General features: G+C 38.5%; 1 protein-coding gene across 1 annotated transcript in view; it reads left to right on the top strand.

Moving 5' to 3' along the window:
* The first annotated feature begins 7,707 nt into the window (after nt 1-7,707).
* The window catches only part of LOC101744873 (follistatin-A), a 53,404-nt gene continuing 41,464 nt past the window's right edge, over nt 7,708-19,647 (top strand). Inside the window, exon 1 of the mRNA XM_038017596.2 lies at nt 7,708-8,010. Coding sequence (XP_037873524.1) covers nt 7,776-8,010 — 235 coding nt within the window. The 5' untranslated portion in view covers nt 7,708-7,775. The remainder of the gene's footprint in view (nt 8,011-19,647) is intronic.

Genomic DNA, 19,647 nt, shown 5'->3' with positions numbered 1-19,647 from the left:
GAATTCTAGTATCGTTTTAACATTCCATTAACGATCATACGAAAGTGAACCTAATTAACGAGTGCTTAAATACACGGCCCGTGTCCAAGGAAGGCTACATTTTTTTTTACTTGTTCAAAACAGGCGCGTCCTTGAGGAGTTCGGTGAAAAGTGACGCATCGTAGTGGCCACGCTTCCGTTGGACGGTGTGAACTAAAAAAAAAAACACGTGCGAGTATTTAAACGTACGTTTTTTTCTTCGTTAGTAAATGTATGTACATAGCTTTTTAATTATCCGATCGGTTATATAAAAACGACGATATGGGTAATCGAGACCTGAAAAACCGAGATATGAAGTCGGTCCTATGGTCAATTGTATTGCATAACGACTGTGCCACCCTCTAAACCAAAACACATGATCGCAGTAATATCTTTTTTTTTCCTATCTATTCTGATAGCCTTGAGACGCTATTTCAGCTTCTCCTTGACGTGTAGGTGAGCTCACGTGGCTCAAGCCGGAGTGTTGCTAACACTGGCCCTAGCAAGAGCAGTGCTTCGCAGAATCTAACACCGGATCGGAAACGCGACCCACCGAGAAGATCCGGCGAGAAATTCAGTGTGCTGTGTCTATGTGTTAATTTACTCGTCGAACCCTTCGTCGCAAGCGACGGGTTCGGCGAGGACGGTGACCGGAAGTAATATCGTGTAATTCAAAGTATTGCACGACACTCAAATATACTTGACATTAACTGCACAATATACTAACAAAACAATAATTAGTGTGCCTGCTCTATTTTGATCTGTAAACCAATTAAATATATTTAGTAACTCTATTAGATATTTTTTAGGATTTTTTAAAATAATTCAGTTATACAAAATATTATACATTTTCAGCTACTAGAAAATTTAAACGAATTAGTGAATGCCGGTCGTTATTCGCCCTGGCTAAATATGTGGCATGACCTCATCTGTCCATTATAAAAATAAATAAAAACATGCACTAAAATTGTTAAATTTAAATAAATCGTCAAAGATTCCAAAACACACATACGCAGCTATCATAGAATAAAAAATGGCAGAAGTCTGAATCACACTAATTATGTTTTCAAGATATTTTACACCCTAGTATATCTAAACAACAATTATATACATGCCCGTTGTAGGATCTTTCCTTTCTCGTTCATTATAATCATAGATTACTTACGAAATAAGTATCGAGAAGATTACAAATTTAACCGACGTCAAAAGTAAAAGGTTATTATCATCAATGCGACTCATTTTTCTACTCAGAACTTTTTCTTGGTGACGCAATTTTTGAGGATTTTTTATTTCAAAGCTTGGTACTTCTCATACGGTCTCGTTTAAATTTTATCGAGATCTGATCAGTAGTTTTCGAGTTATCATGAACAATACAGATTTCATTTTTTTTTATTTTTTTTTTTATTGCTTAGATGGCTGGAGGAGCTCACAGCCCACCTGGTGTAAAGTGGTTACTGGAGCCCATGGACATCTACAACGTAAATGCGCCACCCACCTTGAGATATAAGTTCTAAGATCTCAATATACAGGGTGGCCCATAAGTCCTTTGATATGAAAAAATTTTTTTTAAAATAAAACTAATTACATTATGAATTAAATTTTTATTTACATAAAAAGCTTAAAAAACGGGAATTATTTTTTGAAAATAACATCTCCTAAATGTAATCCGTTGCGATCACGGCACTCTTGCAAACGACGTCTAAAATTGTCGATGACTGCGCGGCACGTCACTGCTGAAATGCTTGTCATTTCTCTGCGGATGTTTTCTTTTAGGGCCTCAATTGACCGCGGGTTTGTGTCGTATACTTTAGCCTTAAGGTAGCCCCACAAAAAAAAATCCATCGGGGTCAGATCTGGACTACGTGGAGGCCAGGAAATGTCTCCTCTCTTAGAGATAACTTTGCCAGGAAAAAGTTGACGGATAACGGGCATAGCAGTGTTAGAGGTGTGAGAAGTGGCCCCATCCTGTTGAAACCACGTCCTGGCATTAAAGCCTGAAAAGTTTTGCAATTCTGGTATGAAAAACTCTTCGATCATAGCCACATATCGCTCCGACGTAACAGTAACTGCGCGCCCTCTGCCATCCTCAAAGAAGTAAGGCCCTAGGATACCATGGGCTGACATAGCGGCCCAAACAGTCACTTTCGGACTATGTAAGGGCTTCTGATGCTTAAGTTTTGGATTGATGGGGCTCCAATAGCGGCAATTTTGTTTACTAACATGCCCGTTGAGATGGAAATGAGCCTCGTCAGAGAACATTATGTTATTGAAGGAAGTAAACCGATTCAACATTTCATTCGCATAATTTTGTCTTTGAATACCGTCAGTTTCCTTTAATTCTTGAACCAACTGAATTTTGTAAGGGTGCATATGTAAATCTTTCTTCAAAATCCGTTGTAACGATGTCCTGGATACGTTTAATGCTCTGGCGCGCTTACGAGTTGACTGTGTCGGATTTTCGTGAATAGACTGTGTCACTGTGTCTATGTTTTGTTCCGTACGTGACGTCCTTGGGCGACCCAACCGCGGTTTATCTAACGTCGAACCGGTCTCCTCGAACTTAGCAACCCAGTTCTTAATCGTTTGAAGAGTTGGAGTGTCGTCAAAGCTGTGTAAACCTTTGTGTTCTCGAAATTTACGCCGCGCAACGGTTGCCGAATTGTCGTTTTTATAAAACTCGCGCACACAAAACGCACGGTCCGCTCCGATAAAACGCTCCATCGCGACTAAATTCCCAGAAACCGAAGTTACTCCCCCCGTTTCCCCTGCACCGCTCACGCGCGCCCTGTTCGTTTTATTCAAATTTTACTTTTCAAAGGACTTATGGGCCACCCTGTAGTTACAACGGCTGCCCCACCCTTCAAACCGAAACGCATTACTGCTTCACGGCAGAAACGGGCAGGGTGGTGGTACCTACCCGCGCGGACTCACAAGAGGTCCTACCACCAGTAAAAAGTCATTTACTTTACTTTTTTTTTTATTGCTTAGAAAAAAATAAAAAATTGCGGTAGGCAGCGGCTTTTGCGGTAGGCAGTCTTGGCATGAACAATACAGATTTCATTTACTTTACATTTTTTTTATTGCTTAGAAAAAAATAAAAAGTTGCGCTAGGCAGCGGCTTTTGCGGTAGGCAGTCTTGGCTCTGCCCATGGCATTGCTGAAGTCCATGGGCGACGGTAACCAATTACCATCAGGTGGGCCGTGTGCTCGTCTGCCTACAAGGGCAATAAAAAATAAATAAATAAAACTTAGACTATTTGTACCTCATTCTCATTTCGTTTCGGTGAAATCGGCTTTCTTATTGTTATTTTTTGTATTATCATGACCTTATATTCTTCCTCGTTCACGTTTTAATAGCAAAAGTAACTACATTCTACTCAACTTAGAATACGCAAATTAGAACTCGCAGTTAGATTGAGAATCTGAATTGATCTGATTGAATCTGATTGAATAGATTGAGAATCTAACTGCGAAAAGATCTAACTGCGAGAAGTTAGATTGAGAATCTAACTGCGAGTTACACAATCTGCGTTAATAAACACAAACTATGCTTAGTTCAAGCTACAATTGTTATTTCCGTGCGATCGTTTCGTTCGTTTAGATTCGAATTCACGTGCATCTGACATGAATAGAGCGAATTTGTATGTTGCACAATATCGCGGTAACGACCGTCTGTCTACATGCCAAACACAATGTTTGTATGAAAACATGCGGCTCTTTGCTATTTCTACCTCGTGGCGGTCCGCGTCGCGCTTGAAAAGATGTGACAACTTTGTTATTTGCAAAGGTGCCGGATGTATGTTATAAAGGAATCATAAAGTCAATTAGCACGGAATCCCAGAATCAGTTATGAAAATAATCAAATGTCGACAAATTACACCTTAGAATCGTATGTGATCACGAAAACTGCAAATTATGCCCACTGAGTTTCTCGCCGGATCTTCTCAGTGGGTCGCGTTTCCGATCCAGTGGTAGATTCTGCGAAGCACTACCCTTGCTAGGGTCAGTGTTAGCAACACTCCGGTTTGAGCCCCGTGAGCTCACCTATACACGTTAGGGTGAAGCTGAAATAGCCTCTCAAGGCTATCAGCATACGTAGAAAAAAAAAGTAAATTATTCGAAGCATCGGAAATAATAATATAATTGTTAGGTTATCGGTTTCTGGTTAAAAAACAATTCAATTTAAAATAGTACAAATTTATTTATTCTCTTCAGTTACTTACACAGCAAGAACACTCAATTATAATGCATTCACTGAAGTGCTGCCACCTAGTGTCTGTAGTTTAATTTTCATTTTATATTTCGAATAATAATGACAATAAAAAAATGCGAGATTCAACCGTAAATATAGTTTTGATTAGAAATGGAATCTAATAATGCGCGATAACAATTCGGTCCATGAAATTGTATGTAACTATCATATTTAATTTTAAGTTTGCTGTAGACAGTGCAAACGGGGGCCAATCCTGATGTTTAGTTTATTGAAAATCTGTCTTATATTATTTTAATCTTTGATTGAATAGAATATTTAGCAAGAAAGCGCGGTGAATGCATCAACTGAAATACGCAAATCCACGTCATTAGAGTCACAATGAGTTTGACGGGCTCAAATATTTTTGCCGCACATCGCGTGGGTGGACAGATTTCGCCAGTTCCTTGATATTGACGCACTTTCCCCTTAATATATTACTTTGATTCTTTAACACTGCGTGATTGCTTGTAAGAATTAATCTATCTTCAATCACACGTTGTCCATTCATTTTCTCTTTCAAATCTATATGAGATTTGCGAAATTCTTTGGCTGCTAGACGAGTTTCTCATGACTCACCCGATATTGAATAATTATAGAAGATCATAATCAGCAAAATGCCGGCATGCCGTTCAAGATCGAATTCAAGAAGACAAAAATATCAAAGATTTTTATTTATTTATTGCTTAGATGGGTGGAGGAGCTCACGGCCCATCTGACATTAAGTGTTTACCGGAGCCCATAGACACAACGTAAATGCCGCCACCCATCTTGAGGCATGAGTTTAAGGTCTCATTTCTGACAGTACCAGCTGCCCCACTCTTCAAACCGAAACGCATTACTGCTTCACTGCAAAAATAGGCAGGGTGTGGCACCTACTGGTGCGGCTATACAACACAGATGCTTTTAAATCAAAGTGATTTTACAACACAGAAATTGTAAAACAGAAAAAAATACAAAATAAAAAGGTCCCTCCTTTTTATGTAGTAAGTAGTAGTAAGAAGTAATGAAAAATGCAGGTCTGCGTCTCAGAGAGACTGAGACACCGTGGACTCGTTTGCTTGCTGCTGCTCTGTCTATACACTACAACTTCAAACCCACAAGTCTTCGAAGGACCTCCTGAGCCCATATGGGTGGGTACAACCACCCTGCCTCTTTCTGCCGTGAAGCAGTGATGCGTTTCGGTTTGAAGGGCGGGGCAGCCATTGTAACTATACTGAGACCTTAGAACTTATATCTCAAGGTGGGTAGCGTATTTACGTTGTAGATGTCTATGGGCTCCAGTAACCACTTAACACCAGGTGGGCTGTGATCTCATCCACCCATCTAAACAATATAAAAAAAAACACACACACACACACATATTAGAATGTGACGTTACAGAAACACACACATTGCACATCTTCGCATGATCACATCATCAGCAATTATGTCAATTCAGTAGTTTAAATGGACTGACGATGCAGTTTTTCTTACATCATCATCATCATCCGATGCGTCACGATGCAAGTTTCGTAGGCAAAAAAAAACGACATTCATTGTTCTTAAGGACGCATCGAACACGAAGCCGCGACGCTCGTGTCCGTTCAATTTGACAGAAACAAATGAGGCCTTCCCCGAATGGGCACTTATCGTCGTTAAAATTTTGTATACGAGGCCCATAATTTATCCGAAAAGAGACATCGTCGAAGAATTATATTATATACTAGCGACCCGCCCTCGCTTCGCTTCGGAAACATTAAATTTTATTATTGATAGCTGAGTCCAGCGATGTTAACCGCGGTTATTATCGTACCGCGGGTGAAGCCGCGGGGCGAAGCTAGTCTAAAAAAATTAACCTAAGTTACTCCTTATATCATCAGCTACCTATCAGTGAAAGTCCCGTCAAAATCGGTCCAGCCGTTTCAGAGATTAGCCGGAACAAACAGACGGACAGACACAAAAATTGTAAAGAATGTTATTTTGGCATATGTGCCGTATATATATTCATATGCATGTAGTAAAAAGAGGCTATTTCAATATTACAAACAGACACTCCAATTTTATTTATATGTATAGATTACGTGTTTTCATCGACTGCGGATGATTCGTGACTGGTGTGGCGTTTTGACACCGACGACCACGGCCCTGGTCGAGTTTTAGAAGTTTTTTTTATTGCTTACGTGGATAGACGAGCTGATGGTTCACCTGATGTTAAGTAGTTACCGGAGTCTATAGACATCTACAACGTAAATGCCGCCACCCACCACGAGACATGAGTTGTAAGGTCTTTTAACAGTATCGGGTTAAATTAGAGTGACGAATTAAATTTGGTATTGGTAGAGTAAATATGTACGCGTTTCTTTGAAGCAACACGTGCTTCGTCTCACGTATGTGCTTCAGATTCATCGTGCAGACATGCAATCGTCAATCATGAGGCGAATTTTGAAACAATTACCGCTAATAGCTGGTCGTCGGCTACCGGGCTTTTTCGAAGTGTTTTTTTTGCAGAATGACTTTTGTTTCACAATTTTGGTTAACATACTTGATAGGTTTGTTTCGGCTTGGTGTGTTGGGAATTTTTATATCCCGAAGGATTAATTCTACCGTGAATTCTGCTTACAATGCCTAGTCAACAGTCTTAGAAGTTTTTTGAATATTTTATTATTAGACCGATAAGACATTTTTTTCCGTATCTCTACTAATAACTGCCCTTGAAAAGACTTCAACGCTAAGCCGACATAAGTTCATTGATCCAATAATATTATCGACAACATCCTAAATCTTAACGGTGATTACGCTGTTGTCTAACTTTTATGGTCAACTTTGTGGATTACTGTAGTCTTATGTTTCTATGCGGATCCTAAAAAATAGAGATGGAAAATTCGGTTTTTTGGAACGAAGTTCCTTATGGGACGATGCGGAGGGGTTTCCCTAACCGGGAAAAAACGTCCGTAACGTAAGATTTCTATTAGTAATGCACACAGTGTACGACTTAACTTTGTAATAATGTACAAATTAGTAATGCACATAGTGTACGACTTAACTTAGTAATAAATATATAAAAAATAACATATTTTTTTATCATTCATTGACCACGATCTCAGAGCGTTCTTTTACGCAATGCACTAACTCTTGTGCAAACAACCGTGAATGAAGTGTACCACAATAAGTTCGCACGTTACCGAATGACCGTGGTTTGTCGCGAAACCTCCAGTTTTATTTTCTTTATGCCTCGAATAAAACTTAAAATTAATATTATTATAATAAGGAACTTCGTTCCTATCCGGTGTCCCACGACACCACACATCTTCTTTTTTTTTTTAAATCATCACCGACCTTAGGAAAGTTCGGGAATTTTTTGGGGAATAATAATAATGAGTGATCGGGGTGTATGTGGAAGGCGGAAGGCCGCGGGAGGAGGTCGTCGACACGCCTCTCCGCACGAGTCGGTGCACTTGCAGTGGCGGCTGGGCGCGCTCGAGCTCAGTCCGCGTCGACTCTCCGATAGGGCAAGCAGCGGCGTCGGATGTGTCGCGCGGCATCGGTCGGCTACGGCGGCGGTGCAGCGGTCACTTGTTGCAGGAGGCGCGGCCGCGGGTGGGTGTGCGCGCACGTGCCGGCGCCGGGCCCGCACAGTGCCACGGCGGCCCGCGTCGAGCGCAGAGCGCCGCACGCGCCGGCATGCGACGCCACCGGTAGCATGCGGCTGCCCTTGCTGCCGCTGCTCGTGCTGCCGCTCGTGCTCGTGCGCCCGGCAGCAGGTAAGACACTATTTTATAATATAACTAGCCGTACTCGCCCGTTTCGCTGGGCATTTAAAATTAACATTATTATTTATTGTCATTATTATTAGGGAGTCCAACACTCATATAAATATTAGCCTATCCATTAAGTACATGTATTTTCTACATGGATACCAAGTTTCAAGTCAATCGGATGCATGGTTCAGTAGTTATAACGAAACATCCATAAAAACCACTATATATTTATATATTAGTATAGATTTTACTAATTTATTTTATTTGTGAAAAATACTGAATTTAAAATCGATTTTAAATTTTTTAAATTGATTGTAATAATTCGCCTTTTCGCATTAAAAGTGCACAATTACCAAAAATATTCGAAATTGACTTTTTATGCGTAAACATTTGGTATCACCAGTATTTTTCTCATAAATACTATCAAAAGAGCGTGGTTTAGTTTTAGTTTTTTATTTATTTACCTATGTTTTGACTACTATTAACAAAATTAATATATACTTTTACCTTACTTTAAAAGACCGATAATGTAACTGTTAAAAGATAAAAAATAAATGTTGCAAAGATGATTGATATTAAAAATATTACATGTAAAACCTTTAAAATACTCTCCTGTAAAATTAGTTGGTTTTGAGATTATACAGTTTTAATGCGAGAAGACCGTATCGTTTTTTTTTTTTTTATTGAAGTATTACTGGTGATCCGGAGGCCTTTCCTATTTCACCAGGACAGGTGGGCGAGCAAAGGCTCAGCCAATCGCTTAATCTGAATGATTACAATTTCAATAAGTAATTTACTCATCTAAACCATTTTTTTTCCTGTTGCTTACAGTGTTAATAAAGCTCATGACACGTTTTCCTTGATTAAGGCTGTGTCAGAGATAAGATCAATGAGTTGATTTAATCGGTGCATGTGATTAGTGCGGAGGGCGTGTGTTGCCGCAGCCGGTCTGCTGTATCGGCTTCCGTTTTACGTTACGCACGCAACTGACCGTCGTCTACAAAGAAAATATCATATTATTCGGTGATTTAATTGCCCTGAGATTCTTTATAGATTTTTTTTTTAAATTGTGAGTCATTTCTCGTTTTATCGCGCGCACTATGTTTTTCGAGAAGAAAAAAAAACCGACGATCGTAAAAGTGCAATACGAAACATTAATTTTATGAGCACCATCGTGATATCTCATTCGTTTTAAAACAAATATTAAAATTTTATTCGTTCATCTTAAACGTGAAACGTGAAATCTTACGCGTAAGATATTCAATTTGGAAATAACAAAAATAATTATTAAAAATCGCAAGAACAATACTAGAATAATTGTTTGGACCGCGTCCAGCAAAGAAACTGAATGACTCGACCGTTCCGTTCTATAGTAAGAAAAATAATAATATTAATTAATTACCACTTAAATTCTGTGACTAATTTAAACTCTCGCGAAACATAAACAAACAGCTGAAAATAAGCGCAATTGCCTCTATATTTATCAGTGCGATCAATCTCGTTGCGGTGAACTTGCCAAATTGCTTAACGTAAATCAATGGATGAAACAATTTTATCGACTACATAATGCTTTTATTTTTCACTTCTTACGTCTTTATGACTAAACAAATTTATGACATTTCATTTCCAAAAAAAATATGCTAATCTGTTTGTGATTGAATAACAAAACAATATTAACTACTGAATGAGTCACGTCATAACGATCATCCAGCGAAAACAATGTTGGTGTTAGCTTCGGAAAATAAGAAAAACAAAATTGTTATTACACTGTATTAAATTTCAAAAAAAAATGAGAACTATTTTATTTGTTACATTTAAAATGGATTTTTTATGAAAAATAACTAGAACCCGAATAAATTGAAATCAACGAAATTCATAGACTTTGTTAGTGTCGTAGATAACAGATAGAGTAAGCATCGGTAGTAAAATCAATAGGCGCCAAGAAATAAACATTTCTTTGCTATTTTTAAATCATTACTAAAACGGTAATCTTAATGTCAAATTCCGATAGTTTTCTTTGGTTCGGATACGAAAATTTATAATATAATAAACAGCACGTGTAGAACAAAATGATCCATGTAAATTGCTAATTAAAACATTTTCGGCGTATTTAAACGGAAACTGTTACCTAAATCAGCTTAGTTGCTGTAGACAATAACGACTTACAGGGTGGACAGAAGCTAGTCTGCATACGGCAGTAATATACAAAACAAATTATTCTAATTACGTCATTACATGTTTAAGTCATTTTTGAAACATTCTTTTTTTTTATTGCTTAGATGGGTGGACGAGCTCAGAGCCCACCTGGTGTTAAGTGGTTACTGGAGCCCATAGAGATCCACTACGCAAATGCGCCACCCAACTTGAGATATAAGTTCTAAGGTCTCAAGTATAGTTACAACGGCTGCCCCACCTTTCAAACCGAAACGCATTACTGCTTCACGGCAGGGTGATGGTACCCACCCGCGCCGACTCACAAGAGGTCCTACCACCAGTAATTACGCAAATTATAATTTTGCGGGTTTTATTTTTATTACACGATGTTATTCCTTCACCGTGGAAATCAATCGTGAACATTTGTTGAGTACGTATTTCATTAGAAAAATTGGTACCACCCGCCTGCGGGATTCGAACACCGGTGCATCGCTCAACACGAATGCACCGGACGTCTTATCCGTTGGGCCACGACGACACTAATAACTCGTTTTGTTTTACGATTGACATTTAAATACATGGTTAGAAAATTTAAAATGCATTCCTAAGCTTAGATGACGCTATAAAACAGTAAAAGTAAAAAATATATTAATGACGCCTTTTCAGATATATTTGTAGGTTTTCAGAATTCATATGTTCCATATTTATGTATGATTAAACCAAAACACTGTGACTTATGCTAGATTACTCGTATATTACATTATTACAAGCTCTGTCGCACCAGACGACTAAGGTATTCACTGGAGAACTAGCAGCAAAGTTCTGTGAGTATTATATACAACAACAGTGCGATTGACAATCTATAAGAACAGCTCTAGTATCAATGCGGGCCTACAACAAACGCTACCATAGGAGACAGGAATTGCTTAAAAATAAAATAAAGATACTGCCATTACGCTGTGATGTTAAGTAAGATATAGTTTCAGGGTCGCTTTCTATATTTTGATTATTCGGACCAATAATTATTAATAGCAATAAGTAGGTACCGACAAAGGCAAAGTAAGATGAAAAGCATCTCATATAATCTAAAATACAGGGTGCTTTCAATTTGCCGTTCGCTAAAATGATGAGGTAGCAGAACTGGTGACTCCTAACATATTATAACATACTAGAGCTGGAAAAAGAAAAAATGTTCAATAAAAAAATTAATAAATTTATTCATTAAACTAAATCGCCCCGTACCCTTTGTATTTAGTACTGAGTGTGTGAGTGAGTGTAATTAGTGGTAATGGTATGGTTTTGATAAAAAATATTTAACATTAACACTAAATAATATCATGTATAATATATATAAATATAATAATTATGAGCCATCACAAATATATACTGTATCATATAAACAATGAGGAACGCAATGAGTATAATACTATATCATTTACATATATAGTCAGATATGACATATCATTTAATATCATATTACTCATCAATCAATCACGTTTCCCAGAAAATAACCAAGACATAACAAGATTTCAAGCCTGAATAAGAAATGTCTCCAACTCTCCTTATTTTGAATACAAGGCGATCGTGATCAGCGTGGCATCGAATTGCGTTTTAATAATATTTTTTGTATTGCCACGCAATGTAATAATATAATTTGAAACCAACCAACGAGTCGCATATAGGTCGCACGGTAGGCAGCGGCTTGGCTCTGACCCTGGCATTGCTGAAGTCCATGGGCGACGGTAACCAGCCACCATCAGATGGGCCGTATGCTCGTCTGCCTGCAAGGGCAATAAAAATAATATATATACATATATTATAACAATATATATATGTACTAATTCTCTTCGCATTCCATTGCGGGTTTTGTGAGATGAGTTTTTTTCGATCATTTAAATTTGTCTATTCTCGTTTCGGCTAAAGGACGTATTAACAATCTGTACAGAAATTAATATTTGCGTGTTCGTTATTCTGACCTGATAATAATCGAAGATCGTCCATACTTTGAACTTTGTATAATAATAATGATTGCTGGTAATTCGGAGACTGTCTTTTTTTCACATTACCCTTACGAACTTTATTAACATTATATTATTTATTAACATATAACATAAGCTATGAAAGTTCCGGCGCGAGTAGTTGCAACGTATCGATCGATATATTCGTACATTTGGTGACAATTGCAGTGAAACGTGACCGCATTTTACTAGTTTAACAGTAAGCCAGTTTTAAGAGATTTACTCAGACACAACCCGTTGAGTTTCTCATCGGCTTTTTCAGTGGGTCGCGATTTCGATCTGGCTCTAAATTTAGCGAAGCGTTGCTCTTACTAGGGCACACGTTTTTTTTTTATGGCATAAATGAGTGGACGAGCTCACAAACGAAAATGCCGCCACCCACCTTGAGATAGGGTTCTCAGGTCTTAGTATAATGGGCTTACAACGGCTGCCCCACCCTTCAAATCGAAACGCATTACTACTTCACAGCAGAAATAGGCAGGGTGGTGGTATCTACCCGTGCGGACTCACAAGAGGCAATTACCAGGTAACAAGGTAACAGGTAACAAGTGGGAACCAGTAATTACGCAAATTATAATTTTGCGGGTTTCATTTTTATTACACGATGTCTTATTCCTTCACCGTGGGAGTCAATCGTGAACATTTGTTCGGTACGTGTTTCATTAGAAAAATTGGTACCCGCCTGCGGGATTCTAACACCATTGCATCGTTCGAAACGAAATTCACCAGACGTCTTATCCTTTGGACCACGACGACTTCAAAACATTACGTGTAGGATATTCTTTCAGGGTGAGCTTCCAGATCTCGCCCACCAGTCAAAGTGAAGCCATATTGACCCTCGAGACTATTGGCAGACAACTATGCAAAAAAGAGCAACTTATTGAAGTTGCATGACCCACAATCTGTTTCATTAGCCGTTTGCACGTGTATAAATCAACTTGTCATCAGTATTACGATCAAAAGTTCGCATTCATTGAATCCACTCTACATATACGGGTATAGCCCCAGATTTCTCGCCAGATCTTCTCAGTGGGTTGCGATTCCAATCCGGTGGTAGATTCTGCGAAGCGCTGCTTTTTCTGGGGCTAGTGTAAACAAATTCTCTCAAATTGAGCCCGTGAGCTCACCTGCCTACACGTCCGGGCGTAGCTGGAATGGCTATTCCATTATTCCTTACCTTCCTACCAGCGAAAAGATAGAAAAAATAAAAATAGAAAAATAGAATAGATAGTAGACTTTACTGGTGTTAGGAACTCTTGTGAGTCCGCACGGATAGGTACAATCACCCTGCCTATTTCTGCCGTGAAGCAGTAATGCGTTTCGGTTTGAAAGGTGAGACAGCCGTTATAACTATAGAATTATATTATTACTATATTAGAACTCGTATCTCACGGTGGGTGGCGGCATTTACGCTGTAAATGTCTATGGGCTTCGGTAGCCACTTAACACCAGGTTGGCCATGAGCTCATCCACCCACCTAAGCGATAGAAAAAATATCAAATAAAAACTCGAAACAAAAACTTTCGATAAATGATATCTATCGTTTTAATATAATTAATTTTAATATAATTAATCTCAATACAAATTTATTATAACACTAAATTTCAATAGACAAAAAAAACACGATCTAACACATAGCTAGGTAACAATGCGTCGGCTAGATAACCGAGTAAAAAGTTAAAACAAGCATTAATGAACATCGGCTGGGTTTTTGTCCGTCTCGAAATGTAATTAATACAATGAATCGCGATAGCAAAATCATTTAATATAATCGAACAATAAAGAAGTTCTTCTTTTTGTTACATTAGTCTACCCAATGGTAAATCTTTACCGGAGCTTATGAAGTATAAGTCAAATTAAAACGCTATAACCAAATTTCGGATATTCAATTAATATCAGTTATCGAATTCTCGTCAGTTTGGGTGGTCACTAAACGAACAGGAGATTGTTTTAACCAGACCTTAGTTCGATGCGACCCAACTTGCGTCTAGTCGATACTGTTATTATACATACTACTAAAGACGAACCAAGTCACCGTGGCCTAAATGATAAGACGCAGGGTACATTCGTGTCAAGCGATGCGATGCGACTCAGCCGGTGTTCGAATCTCGCAGCCAGATATCATTTTTTTTAATGAAATATATATACGTACCTTTTTTTCGGGTTGTGGACTGAACCTCCTACGAGGACCCCGCGCCTAGAGGGCACACGCGGTTTGTGGGACTTGACGGTTTGCAGATGTTAAGAGCAGGCTGCGGGCCTAAGGATCTTTTAGAGCCCTACTCACGAAACGACTCCCCCTTGCACTCTCTCACCCGACGTCTGATCTCCACCCGGGGTCAGAACCCAGGCAGAGTAGGGGGGTTCCCGCGGTCAACACTACAACCGGACTCGCGGCGCCACACCGAAGTCGCCTGGCCGACCGGTCGGCGATAGTTAACGGCTCTACGTCGGCCGTCTCGGTACGGCAGCCTCAGAGGCCGCCCCAGGCGGTACCGCTGGTGTTCCGGAATACCCGGCTAGATCAAGACCAGCCTGCCAAGTCGGAACGCGATACACCACCAACCGGTTGCTCTTACACAACCGTACCGTGAAACTGTTGCCATACGCGCTAGAGTACAGGCAGCACGCCACGCGATCTCACCACCTCAGATCACCCCATGGCATTCAACGGGGGGGAGGTTACCTCCTACAGGAGCCGAAGTCGGGCAAAATTCCTTCTCCGGCCCCGGAAGGAACGGGATGAAAAACGCACCTAAAGAAATGGTTAAAGTATAACATTGCGTAATAAAAATGAAACCCGCAAAAATTATAATTTACATAATTACTGATGGTAGGACGTCTTGTGAGCCCGCACGGGTCGATACTATCATCCTGCACCAAACCCCACCCTGATATAGAATTGATTTCTCAAGATGGCCGACAGGATTAGCGTGGTTAAGTTCTCCTATGGGCTGCGGTGACCATTTAACACCAGGTAGGCTGTGAGCTCGTCCGCCCACCCTAGCAATAAAAAGTAATAAAGAAAGAAAAAAACTATATTTCGCGGTTCGAAATGGAAGTATTTAATCATAATGTGAATACAGCGATCCATCTTGAGATGAAGTCTCAAGTCATCGAGACCGGTCTCAAGAATCAAAGTCTCCGTCAAGTACATTCCGCAATCAATAAAATCATTTTATAAAATAACTTATAATAGATTTTAATTAAGTCAAAACGATCGTTCAATCATAATTAAATCTAAATTAATAACGATTTATTTCATTTTGAGATTTTTACAAATCCTCTTGAATACTAATCAAAACTCATTATGTTACATGTCACTAATTTTGTATATCTATACATTATATCGTAGTTTAGCCTCAAATGACGTCACACCTAAGATTCACACCGCTGCTCTGAACTTACCTTCACTGGTAATAGGATGCCGTCATTAGACAAAATCATTGAGACTTTATATTTCAAGACGAGCCCGTGGCATTCGCACTATGAAATCTATGCCATCACTTAATACCAGGTGGCCCATATAGAACAATAAAAAATACCTGAATACATGATTACTTCGTCTGATAAATAGGGTGTCAAGTTGCAAAAGTACAAAAACTAAATGATTTAAGTAATTTATTATGTGGTCTCCTTTACTATGTGCATACATTGGGTATACTTCATTAACATGTAAGTTAACATACATATGTATATACAACAAAATGTTTCACTGTCTGGGAAACATCCGCTCTGCTTCGTATTAACTTTGCCCGTGCACACACACACATCGTGAAACTTGTGTAGGTTTTGTTATTTTATGTCATGAATATTTAAAAAGTTTACGTTTTTTTTTAATTTTTATTGAAAACATTTAAACGTCATCATTCTACGAGAGTTGGTCTGAAAATGAATTTTCATTTGTCAATCGAAAAATTTCTGTATTGGACCGAACATAGTTTTAACAAATCGTTCAACTCAGTAGTACCATTACAACCCAAACAAGCCACACAAACAACCTTAATAATTGTTATCATTTTACCTGTAATTATGATCGATTTATTATGTAAAATGCGAAAAATATCGATTTTCTTAATAATCCACATTACATGTACTAATCGATCGAATTTTCAAATAAATCGATAATTTCGTAAAAAAAACTTACAGATTGAATGGAATGGGTAATTCACCGATTCCACCGTTCACCCTTTCTCTACTGCAAAGCAATCATGCATTTAAATTTCAAACTATACGAGCCGCAATTCCACTGCAATAAGAATATATTTCGTTTTGTGGTCTGTTTGCGAGTCTCTGTGAGCCCCGGGTGAGCGTCGCCATAAGATCACATGTCATGCGCAGATGCACATTAGCATTATTTACAGCCCACAACGGTTCACTTATAAAAAACGCGTCTCTGAATGTCCTTTACCGAGCTTGGTTCTCGGTGCTTTTAATCAACTTCCTAAATCCATTTTAATCCTGCCCACCTTTCATAATTCGCTCCGTCTATCCGAAAAGAAACACTCAATACGTCCTCTGAGAAAATTACCTAAAAACTTTGTTAAAAAAAACGTTTTGTCGGACTTGAAGCTTTATCGGAATTACAATAAAAAATTAAAAAAATACTGTTGTTTTTGGTAGAATACATTAAAAATTATAATTAAATTAGAATTACTAATGAGTGACTTAATCGGCGGAATAAGAAGGCGAGGGGTGAACTAGAAATTGAATCAGATACCTACAATCAACACGACGCGACAAAACTCGCCAAACCTGCAGCAGATATATTAACGAGTTCACGATCCACTCGGTATTAAATGATTACCGGAACTCACATAGAACGGTTGTCCCTCCCGTCAAACTGGGACGTATGGCTGATTTACGGTAAAAATAGACAATAGACAGAACGGTGTGCTACCAACCTGTGCGCGCTCATAATACGCCCTGAAACAATCATTTACACAAATCCGTACATATTGTAGGTTTTTGTAGGTGATTACACTTTTTTTTTCCTACCTATGCTGATAGCCTTGAGAGGCTCTTTAGCTTCACCTTGACATGTAGGTGAGCTTACGGGGCTCAAACCGGAAGTGTTGCTAACACTGGCCCTAGCAAGAGCAGGGCTTCGCAAAATCTACCATCGGATCGGAAACGCCAGCCACTGAGAAGATCCGGCGAGAAACTCAGTGGCCTAACGTGATTACACCAAACCCTTTGTATAGTTTGAGAAAAGTTCGTTTTTTTTTAAATTTGCATGCGCGATTTTACCGCTCATATAATCGCATCGTTTGAAACAAGTACACCGTGCTATTATGCTTCGGCCATGACGATTTCAAATAATAAAACACAGTAAGCGCAGTGTAAAATTAAATGTAGAATTCATATATGTATTACATTTTCTGTAAATCGGTCACTGATTTTCCTAGGCGATTATTTTCAATATCAGTATAATAATATTTCAGAACTGGGACATCGTTTGAACTAGTCTGTAATGTAATGTGCATGATCATTTGCATGTCTATGTGTAAATATGACTAATTTGGTGGTGCAGCATCTATCTAGCGCCCCTGACTGCTACGTCGAGGGCCGTGAGTTCGATTCCCACATCGGGCAAACATTCGTGTGTTGAACAGGTTTGTCTGCTCTTTATCTGGATATTTATTATCTATATAATAGACATTTAAATATATATAAGTAATTTTATCCGTCTCTGGTAACCATAGCACAGGGAATGCTAAATTGGGGCTGAATGACCGTGCGTGATTTGTTCCCGGTTATTTATTATTATTCTGCTATATTTATTTAAAATCTTATTAATTATACAATATTTTCAAAAAATATATTTTAAAATACAATTTTTAAAAAGCACTGGATCAAAATAGATTGCCATCCACCAGTTAGGTGTCCAGAGTGAGAAAGAAACTTCCTCACAATATGCGGCATATCACTGATAACTGCTTTTTGTATCAGGCCCCTAGCCCAGCTGTTAAAGAAAGTTTCTTAAGGTGTAAATCGAAACTTTTCGTTATCAAACCGTGTACTGACACAACTATTGAAACAATGTTGAATCAACATGGCGGTAGTCTTGTGGGCCAACTCTAAATTAAAGGAAGAAAGCGGAATTATCGTAACTTGAAAAACCCAACTTTACACCAGAGCCTCATATGAGGCCGTCAGCGCAAAAGTGGCCTAAGCTTACCATAGCTATTATCCAGCAATGAGGTTTAAGTTTTCATAAATTTGAATTTGAGTAGGCAAAAAACAATACACGCAAAAATAATGTTTACAAAGCCATCTGTTACCTATGCGTGCGTGAAACTATGGATAGGCCGGTTTTGCATCAAAATGTATTATTATATTTTAAATAAATTGCAATATACATAATTATAAGCATGATTATGAAAAATTGTGGGTAAGGCCACTTTTGCGCTGACGGCCTCATATATATGTATAATATTTATAATATGGTTACAAAGTGAATTCCAATATACAAGTTACGACATTTTAGCTTTCTCCCGTCGATATTATTATTATTATTAAATATTAAAAGAGTAAGTAGGTGCAGTCACAGTGCGATGCTTTCCGTGCCTCTAAATGCGTTACAACAAACAATCCCCGTCACACCTGCGGGTTGGTATTAAGTACATCCTATGCCGATATCGATATCGATAATAACAAATAATTAATTTCTAACAAATATAGTTGATCGAATTCTAACACACGAAAATTGTAAATGAATCCGCGTTGATAAATTCACTACGAATCTGTTTTATTGTTTTTAAATTTACTTTGTTTGAATTTCGCGTTACCTACGAACGTTCATGGTTTATTCATAACAAATAAAACGCTTCTTTACCTTAAATTCAATCTCGACAGGTTTATGATGTGAATCCTTTGATGTAAACTGATATGTTCCGCGATTTATATATTTAGGATTCACAGGCTTCGGTTAATTTCGTATTCTATACTTCGTTCCGTATGATGAATGATAACCAAAAAAAAAATTTAGTAGAACTGGTACTTGTGTTGTTTATTGTTCTCCGATATGCACATTACGTCGTCGCTAACGGGTTTATTGCTTTGGAATGAACACGGCCGTCTGCATGCCAAACGACGATTCCTGGTGATCGCCCCTTTCAATTATGCGCATGGGCACGCTTAAGCGTCGGTATTCAATCGTCTAAGAGATTTATGTGTGTCCCGCCCGTTGACCACATACGTAAAACTGTTTCCATGTAATTCAACGTGAGAAGTCGCTCTTTCAATCGTGCTTCCATCAGCAGCTATCAACTGTTCCCGCTCTAAGAAGAAAAGCGTTTAAAAGTCGATAATAAATTTTCCATCCAACAAATGTATCGCGTGCGTAATTTTTATTAAATAATAATTTATTATTTAAATATATGTGAGTAAAATGTATAGTTAAGATTTATTTATCGGTAGTGTCTCAAAGTACTGCAATCTACTTTTGATCTCTTTAAAAAACACA

This window comes from Bombyx mori, chromosome 19 (assembly GCF_030269925.1).
Source record: "Bombyx mori chromosome 19, ASM3026992v2".
In the NCBI taxonomy this organism is placed as follows: domain Eukaryota; kingdom Metazoa; phylum Arthropoda; class Insecta; order Lepidoptera; family Bombycidae; genus Bombyx; species Bombyx mori.
Note: the sequence above shows the minus strand (reverse complement) of the source record. Positions and strands in the feature narration are given on the sequence as shown.